Source organism: Emydura macquarii, unplaced genomic scaffold, assembly GCF_026122565.2.
Source record: "Emydura macquarii macquarii isolate MOO-44397 ecotype Brisbane River unplaced genomic scaffold, CSIRO-AGI_Emac_v2 contig_2531, whole genome shotgun sequence".
Lineage (NCBI taxonomy): Eukaryota > Metazoa > Chordata > Testudines > Chelidae > Emydura > Emydura macquarii.
In genome coordinates, this window is record NW_027132668.1 from 1,880,575 (window position 1) to 1,900,980 (window position 20,406).

A 20,406-nucleotide genomic window follows, 5' to 3' on the forward strand; every position below is an offset into this window, starting at 1 on the left:
CATTACATGCACACTTTATAATTCACACAGAAAAGGCAAAGATTTAAAGTAGTGAGGGAGAGCAATGCCTGCCATTATTAAGCCATCACAACTTTAACAAAATAGGCTACACGTCTTAACAGAGAGTGTCTCATATTATTCATCTCTCTATTCATGATCACATGGAACAATGCTTCTCCTCAGTCATGATCACACACGGTCTGTGGCAATTACAGCAACTGCTGATGTTGCAAGGCCATGCTAGGCAAGGATTTCTGTATTTTTAGCCATCTTTGGTTCAGTACATCTAATCACATTGTCTACTTTTGCTTTTTATTTAATTTCTCCCTCCCATCTGTTCAGTTTCTCTTAGAGCTGGCTCTCCTCTTTTTTTTCCAGCCCTCTGTGGACCACTAGTGATGTAGTACTCTGCATTAATACACTATAAATAATTAAAATTAAACTAGGGTTGCCAAAATCAATAAACAAAGAACATTTTGTGATGCAAGAACCTTGATTTACTTTGTGGATATTTACTTAGTATCTTGCAAAATTCAGTAATTCACAATGGCTCTCCCAGTCAAGGAAATTCTGCTCTGTATTTGATCACGATGCTATCTCAGCCAAATGGATTGTATTTGACAATTGAATGGCATAATAAATAGAAATGTTTATCTGAATGGAGTTCCTTGTTGATTCATTCAGCACTAACCTCAGAGCCAGTAAGGAAGTCATGGGATTGCAAGGTAGGAGAAATGGATTCTGTCTCTGACTGCCACTTATTCAATAATTGCATAACCGCTTTGGTGCCTGTCCTTTAATTTCTCCATCTGTAAACTGGGGACAGTGCTACTTTTCCTACTTTATAAGCACTTTGAGAGCCTCAAACATAAAGAACTGCACAAATGCTATCTAGTATACAATGCTTCTGTTGCTGCTTGTTTGACTGTGATGTTCTAGTGAAGAAATAAACCTTCTTAATGTATCAGAATGATTGAAAGAGGCATAACACTGTACACTGACCAGAGAGGGGAAAATAGAAATCTTTGCTGAGAAGTGGAGTGAGACATATGGGGAATAAATTAACCCATATACTGTATGTGTAGCGGAACCAGGAATTGCACTGCTGTGTTCTGGCACATTGCTTTCTGTAAAACAAATTTCATGTATAACCAAACCACAAAATGACACTGGCTTCCTTAATGTGATCTATGAGTGTGAATCAGGATTGCATAAATTGCTGTTTTTAGATGGCGGTATTGGTAACAGTTCATCACAAAATGGCATAGCTTTCGGAGCACAAGGCTGCCAAGAAGACTTGGTTTATCTTTCATTTCCTCCTGAGCTATATTAAACAGGACTTTTAGCCTTATATACATCATATTTGAACTTAGTGGCTCATAATGAAAGCATGAGTTCAGCTAGTCATTTTCTACTGACCTTTAGGAAAAAAAGAATTATGAAAAGTGGAAAATAGTATTAACTCATAGTCCCAGTGCTTAATTTGCGCCAGGGCTTGCACCTGTAGGCTTGGCAGTGCATAGCCCTGGCACCTCTGGCTTGCTGCATAAGCGATGACTGTAAAAAAATGGCTCGAACCCCGGCACCTCTTTCATTACAAATTAAGCTCTGAGTCCATCCTTTGCACATAGGTCCTCTAACAAGGTGCGAAGAGAAAAAAATGATATGACTATTTTAGATTAGGTCAAAGTTTGAGTTTACAGTGGACTGTTTGTGAGGGAAGGCTGTCATATAAGTAGGAATTTCTTCTTGGAATCTTATAGAAGGATTTCATCCAGTTCAGAATGGGCCTGACTGAACCTGACGATCATCTTGAAAATGTGTGAAAGTAGCATATAGTTTTTGGGGCGCCCGAACTCCTCGGGGTGTGTGTGTGTGTGTGTGTGTGTGTGTGTGATTCACAAATTGAATGTCTTCACCATTTGGCAGTCTCACACTCTTACGTTCAAATCAAATACCTTTTTCTATTGATCTTGTTCTTGCTACTCTTGGTGAAAACTGAGTAAAATCCTCCTATAGGATTTCAAGAAGAGATTCCTACCTGTATTGTTTGTGAGGGAAGACCATCATATAATATAAACCCAAAATGTTGTATCATTTTTTCTAGCTAGAAGTACTATGTGCTACACTGGCAAAGACTGGATGATGATCTAACGCTCTTTTCCGCCTTTCATAATTCTATGATTTATGGGGTCGGATTCTCTGCTTTAAACAGTGGTGCAAAGGGTCCATAAAGCCAGTGGATATGCCTCCAGAATGAGGGATTCCTGCATCATGCAGGGTGGTTGTAGCACCACTAGGCTGTGGCTATTTTCATATGGCTACCTGGCCATTTGGTGATACAGCCAGCTTGGTATACTTTAGAGCAGTGGCTATATTAGCGCTGGAACTGGTGTGGAATCAGCCTCAAAGATCAGACAGCCTTACCTGACTGCTTTGCCATGTTCATTTGCTTCATAAATAATTAATAAATCTAGCCAATCTACATTTTGTAAAGTGCCCTTTTCTTTATAATTGTGTGCGGGGTTGGTTTGTTGGGTTTTTTTGGATCATTTCTTTTATTGTAAGTTGAATTAATGCTGGTAAGAGGTGCCTAGTTGTTAGCCCTGCAGATGTAAGTTCTCTCTCTATCCACAGAAGCAGTTTTCCCCAGTGATTAAAGTCAGCCAGTGGAGGAAAGCTTTCACTATGTATGTTTTTCCTACCCTGCTTACAAAATATCAGGGTGACCATAATATCAGTCAAATGCCTAGTTCTTAAGTGATACTTTAAGGTCCTGCATGTAAAAGTGTACAATACACAGATAAATAAAATAATCACACTTTATATTAAGGTTCAGTTTATAACTGGTTTATAAAGAGTTAATAAATGACTGCTGTTAATCAATTATTATACAATTTTTATTTATTATTTGTATTGTGGCATCATTGCCACCCCAATTTTGGAACAGAACTATATTGTTCTAGGCACTCCACACAGGTTAGATCAATAGTAACATAGCTTATAACCATTGATAACATCTGCTGATGTGCTTATTACATGTCTGTAATATGTATATCAGTTCATCATTTGTTAACCCTCTATATACCATTTATAAATAGAACTAGCAGAAAATGTGACAAATAAAATCCACTCGGAATGTTGTGGAATAAATAAACGAAGAAAAAATTATCCATTTTTTGGTTCACAAATAATTTCAAGCAGCACGAAAGGCAGAAAAACTCAGCGCTTACAGTAATGTCCATCTGGGTTCCGTAAGAAAACTTACTGAAGACAAAGAAGCAAAGATCATCAACTCTTTGGTTGTTAAGTATATTGTGTATTTTTGTGGTGAATTAGGAAGTAAAACTGTTGTTTGAACTCACCATCAACAGGACATAAGTAAATGTTAGGTCGTCACAAAAAGGGAAACGCAGTAACATATTGAGCCGCAGTCATTTCCCCTGTTTGGGAAATCTCCCTTATTTTCCCCACCCCTCTTTCTCTCTCAGTCTATGGAATGAAAAAGATGTGTCCAAAAAGTTTTTGTTTCTGACACAAAGCTGATTGGGCAATGTGAAAGCATATCCGCTGTGTGTAGAGTTGCATATAAAGCCATCTACTATGACTCTTCCAATGCAAGTCTTGCCTACTGCATCACAGGAGACGCTACTAGACCAAAGGATGCAGAGACAGAGGTAAGTAAATGGGAGGGAAATGTCATCTGGAAAAAACAAGTTTTCTAGTAGTTTGTGGAGACTGCTGGACAGCAAAATAGTGGGACTTTAAATCAGTGAACAAAACAACAAAGTATTGTCATCATGCAAATCATCAAAAAAAGAGAGAGAGAATTTTGCTGTAGGATGGCATGTGTATCTTGGGAACTGTTAATTCAATAACTCCCCTGCCCCCAAAAAAGCAGGGGATATATTAAGAGAGGGTTGCAATAAGACAGTATTTCTTAATGGAATTTTGTTTTTGTCAACCCTGTGGAGAAGGCAAATAGCCCTAGCTTCAAAACTCATTGTTATACTCAAACCAGCAGATGGAGCTAAACTGAGGTAGTAGAAAGTAGACAGTCTGAATAAACCCACTGGCAACATAAGTAGATGAAGCCTATTTATGTCTATGTTTGAATATGATGTGTGTACCAGGAAAAGTGTCTTTTTTTCCTTCTTCCCCTTTTGGAGAGAATTTAGTGTGATTCCCCTTGTTATCCAGAACGGTAATACTGTTAGATGACCTTAAGAGAGAGTGTGTGTGTGTGTGTGTGTAACAGCTACTTTGTATATAGCATGTATATATATGTGTATAGCACATTTCTATTTAAACACAGAATGGCTGTGAATTGTATACTGTATGTATCTATTCTATATCATGTGAACATAGAGTTAATCAGGAATCACCCTACTGAAATCAATGGAATTTACACCAGTTTAAAACTGTTTAAAAAGTTTCAAACTTGTGTGACATAAGAAACAGGCCCATAGCATATATGTACAGAGAGAATACACCAGGCCCTTGCTAAGTCAGCAGATATGGTGGTTAATGAATGATTGGCAGTGGAGCAGGTCCATTCTATTGTAAATTCCTTTTTCTTTGACTCTGGATTGGATTTTTAAAATAGTTTCTATTTGTGGGAGTGGAACTTTGTACATGGGCTTTGCTCACTATTATTTGGATGCACAAATACCGTAATGATTTTCATGCTGAAAACCCATTGGCACACAGATTGAACACCCAGCAGTTTGGGTATGCATGTGATTTGATGGCAAAGTTGTGTGTCCCAAATGAAGACTAGGATGAAGCCCTCTAAAATGTTGACTCATCATTTTAATGTTCGCTGTTATGCGGGGTAGTTCCACCACAGCTTTAGGGGCTGCAGCGTTCTGTAGCGTATTGTATGGATCTTATGAAATGAAAAGAATATGACAAAGCTGCTGCACCTATGTGCTATTTCAGCCAGACTTTATTGTGCCACAAGTCAGCAGAAGGGAGCAGTGAGGGGAAAAAAAACCTAACTTGTTTTAAGATTGAGCTTGGTAAACTTATGGAGGGATGATATGATGAGGTTGCCTGCAATGGTATAAGGCTCATCTGTGACTGCTATTAGTAAATATCACCAACAGCCGGAAATGGGACACTAGTTGGAGTGGGCTCTGAGTTACTACAGAGAATTTGTTCCCAGGTGTCTGTCTAGTGGGTCATGCCCAGGGTCTAACTGATCATTATATTTGGGGTTGGGAAGGAGTTTTCCCCCAGGTTGCACTGGCAGAGACCCTGAGGGTTTTTCGTCTTCCTCTGCAGTGTGAGGAGTGGGTCATTTGCTGATTTGAACTAGAGTAAATGGTGGATTTCTCTGCAACTTGAAGTCTTTAAATCAAGATTTGACTACTTCAGTAACGGAGCCAGTGGTTATAGGCCTACTATAGGAATAGGTGCATGGGTTTCTGTGGCCTGCAATATGATGATCCCTTTTGGCCTTAGTCACCTGCTGTAAGGTCATTGGATTATAGCTTGGTGGACTCTCTAGTTCACCCTTTCCAGAGTATCAAAGTGCGACCTGATTGAAGGGTCAAATTGCAGGAAGAGAGACCACAAGGAGGTGCACCTGCAGGGAGTGAGCTTTCATAGGCTGTGACCGAGATAATAGTAGGTTGTATGGGACAATAACAAGTCAAGGAAGCCTGTATTTGCATGGATGTGGGGCATAGATTGCCGCACTTTGTTCGAGTTGTAATAAAACTCATTCACCATATGGTATTTTTCTAGCAGTAACAAAAGCTCGTGCACAATTTTGACACAAGTATACGGGCCAGCCAGTTGGATTTATATTCTGAGTATTTGTCTCCTCAGACTTCCGTGTAACTGAGTTTTGTTTGCCTACTGTTGTTGCAGTTGTTTTCCACATTCTTACAGTATACACAGCATGTGACCTTTCCTCTTTCATATTGAAGGGACAATTTACCTTTTTTTTTTTAGTTGAACCAGTGTAGGTTAGAGGTCTCTGTTTACTTAGGGTGGACTGGATCAAAGCTAACCAAGTCCCAGATGTACCAAAATTTTAAGCACTCAGATGCTTTTTCTAATCTCTCAAGACAGTCTGTTGTTCATACTACACTTTCCCCTAGGAGACTTTTTTTTGCCTGTTCAGCTAATATCAAACTTTTTCTAAATGTGTTTTTGACCATTACTCCCCCCTGCCATCTGTCTGGCGCCAGTGATTGCCTCACTAATTCATGAGCTGTGTGTACTCACACAAATTATGTATAATTTACATACTTGCCTTTTGCCCACGTAGTTGCATGCCCAGCAGCAGGCCTGCAGCGGCCGTGCTGCGGGTCTTTTATCGCAGTGTCTAACTGTTCTCCTGAGATGCCACTTTTATTGCTACAGTGTGTTGAGATCCTCTAGCACTTTTCTATACCGAGGGTCCTCCCAAACAGTTAGGTCTAACGGATTAATGAGATGTTTTCCCATTCAAAAGATTATGAATGTCCACTCCCCATAATCTCAATGTACACAAAGTGGTTTGGTTTTTAGTATTTCCACTTTCTTCTCTGCAGCAGTATTACTTTTAATCAGGGTTTTTGTTTTGGAAATATTGTCTTTCTATTAATAGTATCTTATGGGAGATTAAAGTGATGGGAGCTATACAAGATTCTAAAAAGATAAACACAGCCATCATCCACCTGTACAGCATGGCACACAGTCCTGTCAACTCTCCCATTGGTGTTAGTCAGCTAGGAAGCCATATATCATCGTCCCAGTGCAGGCATGACAGAGGATCACAAAGCATCAGTTCCTGCCAGTTTTTGCTCAAAAGTCTCTTTCTTTCACTGTTTTGTCCCATGGGAGCCAATGAACAATATGTCACTTGAGTCTGCTGAAGTCCATGGCTTAAAACAATCTTATTTTGAGGCTTTTGCATTTTCAGATGCTACTCAGGATAGTTTGTGTGTTACTGTGGTGGGGCATTTATATCTGTTTGACAAGCGATTATAACTAGAGATATTTGAGAACCAGTCTGAATCCATCCTGGAGGCCAGGATTCAAAGCCAACTGGAATGTCTTTGCAGCATACCCTGCTACTGGTCTTGATTCCAAAAGAAATTAATGCAGAGAAAAGCTGCTGAGTTGTTGCTCTCATTAGTGCAGACTGGACTGTGCAGACTATCTCCAGAACCTACTGGCACAGATTTTATATAGGCGGTGCACTGCACGGGGGGCCAAGAGTGATAGGACAAGAGCAGTTCACCATTAAAATATATTATACAATGTGAGGTGATGCAGAGCACCTGTGTATTGTTATAAACGTGAGCTTCTCACCTACAGGTTTCAAGATGCTAGTCCCCATTTCCCACTTTCCTTTTTCCACTGGAAGAAGATGGCTGGGTTCCTGTTTGTTATCTGTATATACATAGTGGGTGCCTCTGCCTTCAGAATCCAGCGCGTGGAAAGCACGGGTAACGGCAAAACTTATATCAAAATTTTGAGCTACTGTATTTTTGTTTTCCTATTTATTTAAAGTGATTTTTAAAGTGAGACATTGGTGAATAATTGTGAAACAATTTTCTCTGGTTTATCTAGAAAACTGCCAGGATCACACCATGTATTTTAAGCACTACTTTGCACTGAAAGGGGAACCTGTGATCCTGAAATGCCCTTCCTTCAGATACAAACACTTGGACTTTTCCAGCCATGCTTGTAATCTGACTTGGTCTAAAAATGATTCAAAAGCGATGACCGCAGGAGGAGATGAGGAACCAAGAATTTGGGCACAAGGTGATGCTCTTTGGTTTTTACCATCATCATTAGAGGATTCAGGACAATATATCTGCACTCGAAGGTAGGTATTTAAATAAAAATCTGGTCCACTAAACTACTTAGCTGTGTTTAAAAGACATTATTGGCTTGATCCAAAGCTCAGCGAAATCAATGAAAGACTCCCACCATCTTCAGTGGGCTTCGGATCAAGCCATATCTTCACCAACCTGTAATAAAGTTTGTGAAGTAAGTAAGTAAATATATATTGTTTGTGTTCTTGATTGCACCATAGAGAGGGCTTCGAAATTATTTCCCCAATTTTTTTTTCTGCTCTGCTTTACATTAAAAATATTAAGTCTTGATCTCCTTGACTTTTTGCAGGACTGGACTGCTAGAGTAGAATAATTACATCTAACTAGGCTGAAACTTGAGCACAATTAATTCTGGAAGTGCTCTCCGGCCGACGCAGTAAATCCATCCCCCTAAAAAGAGTAACGCTGCGTCGACCGGAGGCCGTTTCCTGTTGACGCAGCGCAATGAAGATGCTGCGGTAAGTGAAAGTTAGTAAGTTGGCGGGAGATACACAAGTTTCAGTACGTAGCTTGCGTATCTCCTGTTGACGCTGCCAGCAGTGTAGACCAGGCCCAAGGCACAAAGGGACTTTGGACAGCTAACAGCTTCCTCCTCGCCCCAGGTCTTCTTGCAAGAGGCACACTATCTCCAAGAAATGGATCACACATGAGAATCCCAAGCAGAGATCAGTGCCTAAATCCGGGCTGGAGGAAGGCACCTAACTCCCTGAGGGGGGTGGGGCTTAGGACACACCCACCTCTCCTTGGCATCTCCCATTGGCTATTTTAGGCAGGGAGCTGCCTAGCATGCTGGTAGGTGCCCAAGAATGGGATTCATCTCCCTCCCTCCAGTTGAACTCAGGCTTTTGAATCCCAATGATTTTTCTAGGCACCTAAAATGTAGGTGTGGTGATGCTGAACGTCCCAATGCCTAAATCCCTTTGTGACTCTAGCCCCTTGTCCATAGTCACACCTGGAAGGTTTACAAATTTGAAATAAGTTTTCAGGTTCAAGGACAGATCCAGAATCTGGTGGTTTGCTTGAATGACTGGAGCAGAGAAGAGGGGATAATGACATCACAATAGTCTGAACTTTGATTCATCCTTACTGTTAAAGGCTACACCTGCCACTATCCTCACTCAGTTCTCCTATCCTCCATTCAGCCTTCCACTACAAAGCTAACATCAGATATTTCTGAGATTTATAATGTAAGAAACAGACAGAATTTTAAAATGTAAATATTTGAAGCTGTCTTTATAAAGGAACAGTAGAGCACAAACAAACAAACATAATTTTCCTCTTGCAAATCGTCTTTAAGGAATTTCCCATGTTTTTCAGTACACTGTGAAATGAGGGTATTTGCAGACTATTACAGATGTCCCCCCACCACCTGATTAACAATTATTTTGCTACTGATACTGATTGGCAATTTGATACTGATTAGTAATTATGAATTAGAGCTATATATGCAACACTATAATGACATTATAACAATATTAGCAGTTGTGCATGCAGCAGCAGACAGCAGTGGGTGAATGTACGAGCCTGAACATTGCAAAAGAATCATCCTAGGCTTCTGTTTTGTAATCTCACACACGCAGAATTTTTTTAAATCAATGGCACCAATCCCCATAAAGTTAAGCATGTGCCTTTAAGTGTTTGCAAGATCAGGGTCTCAGAGGTAAACTTTCTAGGGTTGTGGATTTACAGCACTTCTTGTCAGAGATATTATGCTTTAAAGCAATAATAGGCAAATTGCTCATTTGTTTAATGTTCTGGGTTGGAAGCAAAGTGCCGCTATGCAATTGTTACAAAGGATATAAGGCAGGAAACTACAGTGAACAAGTCCATCAGTGGATGGGCAGAGAGAACCCCAGTCTATCTTTCCAGTAGGTGTAGTCTGTCTGGAAAGTCCTGATTTGAAGCTTACATCAACTTACAAGAAACTTACAAGAGCCTCACTGGGTCCAATGGGATACTAAATACCGTAAACATTTCAAAGTAGAGAATGGGTCTTTTTCTATATTTTGCAAAGTACTGTGTACACCTGACTCTGTATAAATGCCTGTTGTTAACAATAAAACAGCAGCAGCCATGTGTTTAATAAGTGCTCTGACGCAGACTTCGTCTTAGTTTCTTGGATTGCTACTGATAGGCCCCACCACTTACACTGTACAATTCAGATCTTGTTGAAATGAATGGGTGCAGGAGTGCACAGTTCGCATTATAGCTGCTACTGCTGCTGTTCAGCAGGATACTTGCTTTGTTTTTCCTGCAAGGCAGGGTTAACACGGAAATATTAGCTCAGTGAATGCAACAAACTCAGTGTTCAAAAGGAAAAGTTTGAAACTTTAAAATAAACAACCCACCAGCAAAACTCTTTCATTCTGCCAAAAACAACACTGGCAACTTCCCAGAATACCTGCTTGTGACCTACTATTGACTCAGGTTGACTTGCTACAGAGAGAAAGCAAGGTACAAAAAGGTTAACTGACATGTCCAAGGTCACCGAGTAGAGATTAGAACCTACTAATCCGCTACTTTAAGCACTGACAATGCTGCCTTTGTACTGATTGAGGTATTCCCGGATGTAATCTTAATCTGTTGATGGCAAGAACGACATAACATTACATGCAGTCACTGTGCCACCAAAATTTAACACAATCTGTCTGGCCCAGTGGAAAGGAATAACAGGTAACGTCTGACCTAGGAGTTCTGGTTGAATTACTTCTGTTCGTTGTGAAGAGAAATGAGACTCTTTCCTGCATTTTGACAGGATTATTCATAACATTAGAATAGAATGGGTATGGAAGCTAGAGTGGCTCAAGTCCCTTAAGGTCCGAATTGAGTCACATCAGCAGGAAAGTATGAGGATGCTTGAATTGCTCATGCTGAGTTGGTTCTGTTGCTAAGCAGAGGATTTCAGTGACTAGGGTTGTCAATCAAGCACCTTGCATGCACATAGTGCTTGTGTTGTGAAATTCCCCCCCCCCTTCTGTGTGGGTACACACCTGTTAACACCTGTCCATCATATGCTTGCAGGAATTCCTCATACTGTGCTGATGTGTCCATTCATCTAACAATTATTGAGAAAACTGCTGTGCACGAGGCTTCCTATAATCAAATTCTCTTCACGTTTACTTCTGGAAAACTTGTTTGCCCTGATCTGGAGGATTTCATACAAAAGGAAACAGACCTGGAGCTAAAATGGTACAAGGTAGAACTTTCACTTCTTCTAAAGAGTTAGAGTCATAGAGTCTAAGGCCAGAAGAGACCACCAGATCATCTAGTCTGATCTGTGTAACACAGACCACCCACCCCTCTCAGCACCTGCCAAACAAACCCAACAATCGAAATCCCCCCCAAAGTATTATGGTCCACAGGAGACTAGATGATGATGTGCCACAGGCAAAGAATAGGAGGGAATGAGATGCACCAGTGCCCAAGACTCCTGCAGTGGCAAAGAATTGATCAAGTGTGAGAGACCCAGATAATCCTGGCAAGTGACCTGCCCCTCTCCCCATGCTGCGGAGGAGAGCAAAGAAGCCAAGGTCACTGCCAAATCTGACCTGGGGGAAAATTCCTTCCTGACTCTGATCAGTGAGAACCTGAGCATGTGAGCTCGAACCAGCCAGCTGAGCACCTGAGAGAGAGAGAGAATGCTTGATATGGCCTTAGAGCACCAACCCACCCTGTCCAGTGTCCCATCTCTAGCTGTGTCCATCTCTTCCTATGACACAATGTTATTTTCCGCTGCCAAGTCTCCCAAGATGTGACATGTTTCCAAATCCAGGTCTCCTCTCACACTGGCCTATTTTAACCACATGACCATTTTGTTGTTTGTTATTTCTCTAGGATTCTTTGCCTTTGGATGAAGACGATAAAAAATTCAAAAGCTGGAAAGGCACAAAATTTCTCTACATCAGCTCTGTTTCATCAAGAGATTCTGGCTATTACACCTGTGAAATGTCTTTTACGTATGGAGGCACACAGTATAACATCACCAGGACTATTGAGCTGCAGACTTTGGGTAAATATTCACCACTTGAGATGGCATAGTACTTAGACCATTCTGGGAAGATGTTTTGTTTTGTCAATGAAATGTACAAAAGGGAACTCTTGTTAAGTCTCTCAGTGTGACTGCTGGTTAGCTGCCAGGGAAACTGGGATCTCAGAGCAGCATGCCTGTGCTTACTTTTAATTATGGTCCAAAACAGTTTCACAGAGCACCACAGGCACTGTTGAGCTCAGCTCTTTGTTTGGCTAACAGATGAGCCATCACTGGGATTAAGCAGCAAATTTCTGGGAGGTAGAACCATATGTTGAAAGTGCCTGTGGTTATTAAACTGAATAATTTATGTCACAAGAGTCAATGCAAATATCTTCACAGGGCTTAGGAAATCTAATATTTAGTTTAACTAATAGGGAATGGTGGGAAAAGACATTCATCTCACTTTGCATTTTGTAAAATGGTACAAATTGCCTTGCCTGCTGCACCAATAACAAACATAAGGACAGTCTTTAATTTAGTGCTGTGTCAGTACATAGCACAAACAACAGAGGGCAGGAGTGGTACATCTACTTTGTTCAGAATTTTGCAAAGGCCAAGAAACATGGCTCTGTGTTTATTCTATTGACACTGCAAATGGCTCATATCCTTCAGCCTTTCCTTGCTTGAATAGCCCCTGTCAGACTGCAGTCTTTGAGTCAATGTCTCACTGATTGCAGAACGGACTGGGTAATCTGCAGAGAAGCAGTTCTTCAGTAAGTGCCTTCTTATTGCAGTGTTCAGCTAGTCTGTGATCAGGAGCTGATGCAGAGTGTGGTGCATATAAGCACAACCTTAAAAGGGACGAGCAGAACAAGTTGTGCAGAGGAAACAGTGCATTAATGAAAATGGTGCTTTGTGGCGACCAGATTACTGCTACCTAATAGCAGGGGCAAAGTTTAAAGAGGGAGTACCCTTATCCTGCTAAGGGTTTCATTTGAATGCTGTTGTTCTCTCCTTGACCTCATGTCTCCTCAACCGCTTACATCCTGTGCTCACAACTCATACATTTTTCACTCTGTGCTCTTGTGAGTCTGGGAGCAGATGTGCTGGGAGCTTGGGACATATTGCTCAGTAGAAAGGACTATATGCCTGGTGCCTAATCTTCCAGGTATCTCCCACTTGCTCACATCTACCTTAAGCTCCCCACAGTGCTCTGTTACTTTTGAGCTCAAGATCTGAGTCTAAGCACATCTGTAACCACGTTCCCTAACCTGTGTCCCTTTCCTTGAAACCATAATTCTGCTTTGTGAATGGTATCACAAAATACTTTATGGTGGAACAAAAGAAGCAATACAAAAGGGCAAATTTCTGTCTGTGATTCTTGTAAGTCTATTAAATTGTCTATTGCACTCCCATGACTTCTGTCCTCTCAATCCTGGCAGACCAAGAGAAGAGATACAGTCCAGTAATTGTATATCCAGATCAGAGGACTACGTTAGCGGCTGTTGGTAAGGCCAAAATGATTCATGTTTCCAAAAGCAAGAGAATACAGGGCAGATCCTCAGTGATGCAAATTGTTAAGGCTTCACTGACTTGGATTTACGTCAGCTGAGGATCTGCCCTATGGAGACTTTATTTTTGTTCTCTTGAAATTATCACAAGTTATTTTCCAGTAGAAGTTACTAAAGCAAAATTACAATGTGTTTTTTAATAATTAGTAAAGCCATTTCAGGATATTTAGAGTGTCGGATGAGTTTCTCCTTTCCTTCGGTTACCTTCCCTGCTCTGCATTCTGTAACAAGGATCTAGGGTATGTGGTAGCTTTTAGGGGCCTATATGGCATTTTGGTGGGAAGAAACTATTTCCTTGCCCATAAGGTTTGAACTGTAACTTCTCAGACACTCTGGTCATTAATTATGAATAGTCTATTATGAATAGAAATATTAATTATGTATGGTCTCAGTGTCATTTCTTTATGGAATATTTTATGACATGAACTTTAAACCCCCTTCCTTCTCCGTCCCCCACCAAATCCAGAATATATTTTAAGAGGCTATTTTACTCTATGTTGTACACGAAGTAGTGCTCTATGAGTTTGATTATTCATTGCCTTGCACATTTTGTTGCGCAGAACTAATACCAAATTGGAATTTTTCCCTTGTCTATCTCAGGGTTAGCATTTTACACCCACTTTGCACTCACTTTGCACAAGTATAAATGATTAAAGTAGGTGTTTTATTGGGCCCTATAGTTTCAACATAAAGTAGGTGCAACCTGGTGAAGGGACATTGTCATAAATCCATATTTCAATTATTCTTGCAAAGGTGCTAATTTCTGCACTGTGTGTTTGCCTATCTCTGGAGGCCCCTCTTTGTATTTGATGTCCATTTTTTAGCAGGCTTGCCTCGAGCAGACAGGTCAACTCTGAATGACGTTACACTGCTGGCTAGTCAGGTTCTTGAGCTGTAAATCATTCCCTTGACTCACAATAATGGCCATGTCTCAAATATTTGTGCCACTGGAATGCGGACCCGTCTTCTGAGTGGTAAATTTGCTCTAACCACATTAATGTGTGAAAACCCCCCAGAAAGTTAGTGTCTAAATAAGGGGGATAGCTGCCAAGAAGCAGAGGTGGACAAAAATTCTCTACTTTTAACCTTGTATGTAGCCTTGAAAAGATGAACCAGTGCTCAGTGTATGTAAGGAGTTATCCAATGCTTTCAGTAGAAGCTTTCAGTGTGGGGAAACAGTACGTGTTAATATGTCTGAGAGAGTTTTTTTTTTTTCATATTTCTTTTTAAAACAGGCTCCAAACTGATCCTTCCATGTAAAGTATTTATTGGATTGAGTAACCATTTTCACACGGATGTGGTGTGGCTAGCAAATGACACTTACATTGACATAGCTTACAAACAGGGCAGAGTTATGGAGGGAGAGCGTCTGTAAGTATTAAGGAAATGTCATGCTGTTTGTTTTTCTGTTCAGAAATATTTCAAGGACATTCCATGCTATTAAATATCACTGAGTGAAGTGGTAAATGTTCTACTGAAAATGGTAGAGCTGAAAAAAAATGGAAACAAGCAAATTAAACCAAACCAAAAACACCACAACCATTTGGTTCTGAATAAAATCCATGACTTTATTTAACTTCATCATTTAAGCTCTGATCTTACAAACACACAAGCAAGTGAGCAATGACATAAATAGTCCAATTGACTCCAATGAAATTATTTGCATGTATAAAGTTATTCACAGGCACAAATGGTCGGGCCTTATAACAATGGCTGTGTGACAGAAAATGTGCTGAGGGACAGGTACAATTTCTGTTGGCTTTAAAATAAAATTGTAGCTACAGTATCTTGTTAATATTGCATGGGTTTGAGATAGATTGACACCTTTTCCTGTCTAATTAACTGGGGGTGAAGTTCATTGCTGTGGAAAGGGCCAGCACAAGGCCCATGCACCACTAAAATCCTTCCTAATAAGCTCTCAAAATAGATTTAAGTGGGATTTTTAGTGGCACATAGACCTCTGCACAGGGGTAAATTTCTGTCAGGGACGGGTGTAGGCAGTCTTCTCTAGAAGTCATGGCCGGGCTGGTGTCCACAAGTTGATAACAAGCAGGGATCAGAGTAATTGCTGGGATCAATAGGCAAGAGTCGGGGTCAGAGACCAGGAGATCAGTGATGGTTACCAGGCTGGAATCAGATGGCGCAGCAGTCACAGCAGGCCAGAAGTCCGTGTGATCGCCCAAACAACTGCCCAGGGGACCCTCCAGAGTTAAATGGCCAGTATGGGTCAATCAGAAGGCTGCAGGAGGCTGTTGCTCTGGACCCTTGGGGTGGTATGTCCTGCAGTGCCTCATCTCCAGAGTGGTCCTTGGAGGCAGCTCTGCATAGCCACCCAGTGATGATGGGGGAATGTCAGCTGTCCCACACTCTACACACATGGGTTCTAGTCCTACCAATCCTTACAGTTTCACTGAAAAGTCAAAACTCAAACCAGAAGCCTCCAGCACAGCAGAATGACTGTAGCTCTCCTGCACAGAGGGAAGGCACCAGTGGAGTAGATGCACAGGGGGACTCTAGCCATTGAATCATTATTGAACTGATGGCAAACGATGTCACAATCCTAAAAAGAACTTTGAAGAAAATGTTTAATTTGAGATATTTATTTACCCCTTTTCCTCCTCCATTTAAGCCACTATTAAAGCAGGCTGGACATTTTTTGACAGTCTTTTCCAGTCAGCTCTCAATGTGGATACAAGCCTAATCCCCTAGTCCTAGTCCTCACTCAGGTGAGTGGCTTCAATGGCATGCTCATCTGAGTAAGCAAGAACAGGACTGGGCTCTCTTCAGTCATGATCCCAGCTGACATCAAGAACTAGTCTTAGAAAATTGGTCTGTCGTGTCAAATGGGAAGGTGACCTGCGGAAGAAAAACAGTTTGGCCTGTTTCTGTTTTGCTGCTTTATGATGCACAAAGAAGATCTGAAAGGCTTTTTAAAAATTCTGCTTGGTTTTTTTTTTGTTTTGGTTTTTTTAAATAAGAAATTCGGATCCTGTTTATCCTGTTTTTCCTCGAAGACTCTATGACTGAAAAAATGGACACAGAGTGCTGAAAAATCAGGCCATTTAAACAACCAGGCTAACCAAAATGGAGGCATGAATGCACTATAATGTGAGCAGTGTGGTTTAGAATGGATCCCGTGATGAGTTTGGAAATCAATATTCAGTAGATTTTCCAGTCATGCAGTGTTAGAAACTGAATGTATCAAAATCACAGAAATTATTATATTCTGGAAAAGTCAGGTATAAAAAAAGATAAATGCATTATTTTTGTTCCAGGGATATTGTAGAAAACAATGAGAACTACATTGAGGTGCCACTGATTTTTGATCCAGTCAGAGAAATGGATTTTTATACAGATTTTAAGTGTGAAGCCCAGAATAGTCAAGGACGTCATGTGCTGCCAACGTGGGTCAAACAAGGAGGTATTTATCTTGACTGCACACTGGGGGGAAAAAAGCACACCGTATTTGTTACTAGCTGTGAAATCCAACTAAGCCAAGTTCGAAAAGCTAGGGCTGGGTTTTAGCTATTGCTTGGCACATAATGGCTTCCTCATTTACCTGAATACTTATTGTTATGTATAGTGCTTTGGTGCATTTCAGGCAGGAAATGCATTGTCCACTGTCTATATAGAAACTGTCTGTAGATGACTGTAGTGACATTTGGCCCAGGTGTAAGGGTCTGCAGGAGAAGTATCCTGTTGCTGGATGGAGCCAAAGTTTAAAGATAATGGGTGAAATTCTGGCCCCAATGAAGTCAATGACAAACTCCCAGTGCCTCAGGTGACACGAACAAAAAAGTTTCCTGGTTTGTTACACACAGACTGGCCCCAAAATAACAAAAGGTGAGAATTACAACTGGCTTAATTATTTTGGTTCAAGTTTGTGTGGAGACAAGCCCATAGTCTAGTGCAACTGTGTTGTGGGGTAAAAGACCATGGGACACATGAACTGAGAAACAGCTATGAAAACAGTATAAAATAATACTGTTTTTTTTTTCATAGCATGATGTTGGTGAATGACTAAAGTTTGCTCACTTGGCACTGGAAAGGCACAGTAATATTTTACTGCCTTAATCATAGTCACAATTCACTCATGTATACTGTGATTTAGGTTTTTGGTGGTTTTGTTATATTGCTCAGCGCTTCTATGAATTGTTTAGGTACCTAGGTCTTATTAGGATGAAAGAAATGCCCTGGATGGAGACAGGTCTTTCTGCTAGTTTTAGTTCCTATGTGAAAGATAAATGGCATAATCCAAAATGAGCTGCATTATAGTTTTTCACTGGAAAATATTTACTCTTGGAAATCAGCTCGACTTATGTTTGTAAAAATTTCAGCTTCAGTCAGTTTTGTTCATCGTAATTTAAGGTTCTGATCCTGCAGTCCTCCTTCTACACTATTTTTCTTGCCCATGGGATTAAAACCAATGGGATTATTCGTGTGAGAAAGGGCTGTAGGATCAAATGCTGATTTTTGGGGGGAGGTCTTTCTGAATTTAGATTTAAAAAACCAAAATAACCACATTTTTCTCTGGATTTTTACAGCACCCAGTTTCCCCTGGTATCTAGCAGCAATTCCAGTAGCACTCACATGCCTGATTTTGGGGGGATTATTCATGCACAAATACTGGAAGCGGAGAGTTGGTAATGGCTATACTATAGCCAAGTCATAACTGGGAAATCCTGCTTTCGTCTTCAGCCATCAACTGAAAAGTTTTCATCCAGCCTATAGCTTAAATGGAACAAGAAGAAAATCTCAGCGCAGCCAGCTTATTTTCTAGGAGGGTGGCTGTTAGTTATTTTCTCTTATCTGAAGTTTTGTGACTTGGTTAAACTGTAAATACAGTGTTTTTTGTAGAAACGACTATGTACAGAAAAAAAGGCCATTATTCTGCAATGGGAGAGCAATATATGGGCTTTTTGTAGTGTCATGAATGTGTGCCCGTGGATCTCTGGTCTGTCTCCTGGTTATGCGAGGAGGCGGAAGAAAGGAGTTGTCCCTGGTCCTTGTAACTACTGTAATCTTATCATTAGGAAAATAATAAAAAAAGTGACCTAAGTGTGCTAGTTTCCCGAAGAACAATTCCACTGGGGTCAAAGGTATTGTTTGTTTGCATTGCCTATCCTTATCTTTTCTCAGACTTAAAAAGAACCATGCTCCTTTCCACTCCCAAATACAGTCATCATGGCAAAAGGTATTATTTTCATCCCTACTTACAGTGTGCTTTTTCACAGAAATCTCAACTTTTGTTTTATCATGTGCTACTTGGAACATAATTCACTTACATGTGCTTTCCAAAAGAGACAAACAACTCTACATCAGTAAAATAGATACATTAAAGATAATGGAGAATTATTTTAATTAGTCAGCAGAAGCCTGTTAGCTAGAAATTCATAGAAAATGTAACATGTTTTTATCTTTGCTATGAAAACAATTTGGAGAGACATTACTGTAGTCTTGGAACTGGAAATGCATTTTCCATAAATCATTTGGCTAATCCTTGCTTTGGATCCTGGAAGTGATTTGACAATCCACCAGTAAAAATACCCTAACCTTGTCTCAGAGTATCTACTTATTTTATGTAAGTCACAGTCACATCTGGTGGGTCTGATTCATCAGTACAAGTCAAGAATTACTTCACTAAAATCAATGAAATTATACAAGTGTAAAACTGCTGAGAGATCAGAATCAAGTTCAATGTGTTGTATTTTTAAATTGAAATACACAAAGGGTCTAATCAAATACACAAGGAACAAATCACAGCCCATTTGGACCAATTAGATTAATCTAATGATACTCCATGACACAGAGCAAAGAAAGACAAACATTCAATAAATATGCTATGTCCTGGCCTGATATAATCTCAGTGATTAAAATAGTGTCTTGATTATTCTTTCTCTTGCAAGCAATAATGTATGTGAGAGCAGAGGAACAATTACATGATATGCAGTGAGTATTATCTCCCTGTGCCTTGGAATGGAAGAGATCTAAAATTAAGGTTTCAGATTTGTATAGGTTCCCCAAATTAGCAGGTCTCCCAATCCCCCATATAACATTATATGTTCAGGTATTTCAGCTGAGAGGAATTCTAAACTGTCTGGGACAGAATCAAGATAAGGATGGGGGGAAAATTGTTCTCTTTAACCTCTGGGGATAGGACAAGAAAAAATGGGCTTAAATTGCAACAAGGATGGTTTAGGTTGGACATTAGGAAAAACTTCCTAACTGTGAGGGTAGTTAAGCACTGGAATGAATTGCCTAGGGAGGTTGTGGAATCTCTGTCACTGGAGATTTTTAAGAGCAGATTAGACAAACGCCTGTCAGGGATGGTCTAGATCAGTGGTTCCCAACCTGTGGCCTAAAAGACCGATGCAGCCAAGGGGATGGGAGATCAGTGCTTCCCTCCCCCGGGCTGTAGCGGAGAGCACGACAAAGCACTCTGCCTAAGTTCATAGGCGCTGGGGTCCCTGCTGGAGCTGCAGGAGGGGAGACTGATCTCCCCTCCCTCTGGCTGCAGAAGGGAACCACTGCCTAGGGACCCAGTTGGAACACACAGGACTACAGGATGTGTTCGGTTTCCCTGCTGTAGCCAGGGAGATGGGTGATCAGCGAGGAGGGAGGTAGCCTCCTTGCTGAACTCCTTCTGTCTGGCTGTGTTGGGAGGGGAATGGGGGGAGGGTCCTGCTGGTGGAGACTGGTGGCCCTTCAGGGTTGTAAAAATGATATCTGTGGCCCTTGAGCTAAAAAAGTTGGGAAGCACTGGTCTAGATAATACTTAGTGCTGCCATAAGTGCAGGGGACTGGACTAGATGACCTCTTGAGGTCCCTTCCTATCCCTTCCATGATTCTATCTAACTTCAAACAAACGACTTAATTTTTACCACCAATTGTAGGTAGCTCAGATTTCAACCCAAACAATGTTGGGAGGGTGAGGGGGGGAGGAGAATTTGACAGGGCAACATGCAGCTCCTGCTTTCTCTACACTAACAATAGAAAGTGTCTGAATAGTCTAACACCTGTAGTTTAT

At 40.7% G+C, this 20,406-nt stretch overlaps 1 protein-coding gene across 2 annotated transcripts; it reads left to right on the plus strand.

Annotated features, from left to right (window-relative positions):
- The first annotated feature begins 613 nt into the window (after positions 1-613).
- On the plus strand, positions 614-18,922 carry IL1R2 (interleukin 1 receptor type 2). Of its 2 annotated transcripts, none has more exons than XM_067563521.1 (9): positions 614-725; positions 7,315-7,445; positions 7,570-7,828; positions 10,860-11,034; positions 11,673-11,847; positions 13,251-13,316; positions 14,615-14,750; positions 16,655-16,800; positions 17,924-18,922. In XM_067563521.1, exons 2-9 carry the CDS (start codon positions 7,367-7,369, stop codon positions 18,049-18,051), a joined length of 1,164 nt encoding a protein of 387 aa, XP_067419622.1. In that variant the 5' UTR covers positions 614-725; positions 7,315-7,366; the 3' UTR covers positions 18,052-18,922. The 2 variants fall into 2 exon arrangements, with proteins under 2 accessions (XP_067419622.1, XP_067419621.1); XM_067563520.1 differs by lacking the exon at positions 614-725 and adding an exon at positions 2,902-3,677.
- Positions 18,923-20,406: the final 1,484 nt, after the last annotated feature.

What these genes read in the sequence shown, in the direction of transcription:
- IL1R2 (XM_067563520.1), top strand. Translation starts at nt 3,604, where the DNA reads ATGACTCTTCCAATGCAAGTCTTGCCTACTGCATCACAGGAGACGCTA. An exon ending in TGGAGCTAAAATGGTACAAG is followed by an intron (nt 11,035 to 11,672) that starts GTAGAACTTTCA and finishes TTATTTCTCTAG; the next exon opens with GATTCTTTGCCTTTGGATGA. An exon ending in TATTGAGCTGCAGACTTTGG is followed by an intron (nt 11,848 to 13,250) that starts GTAAATATTCAC and finishes CAATCCTGGCAG; the next exon opens with ACCAAGAGAAGAGATACAGT.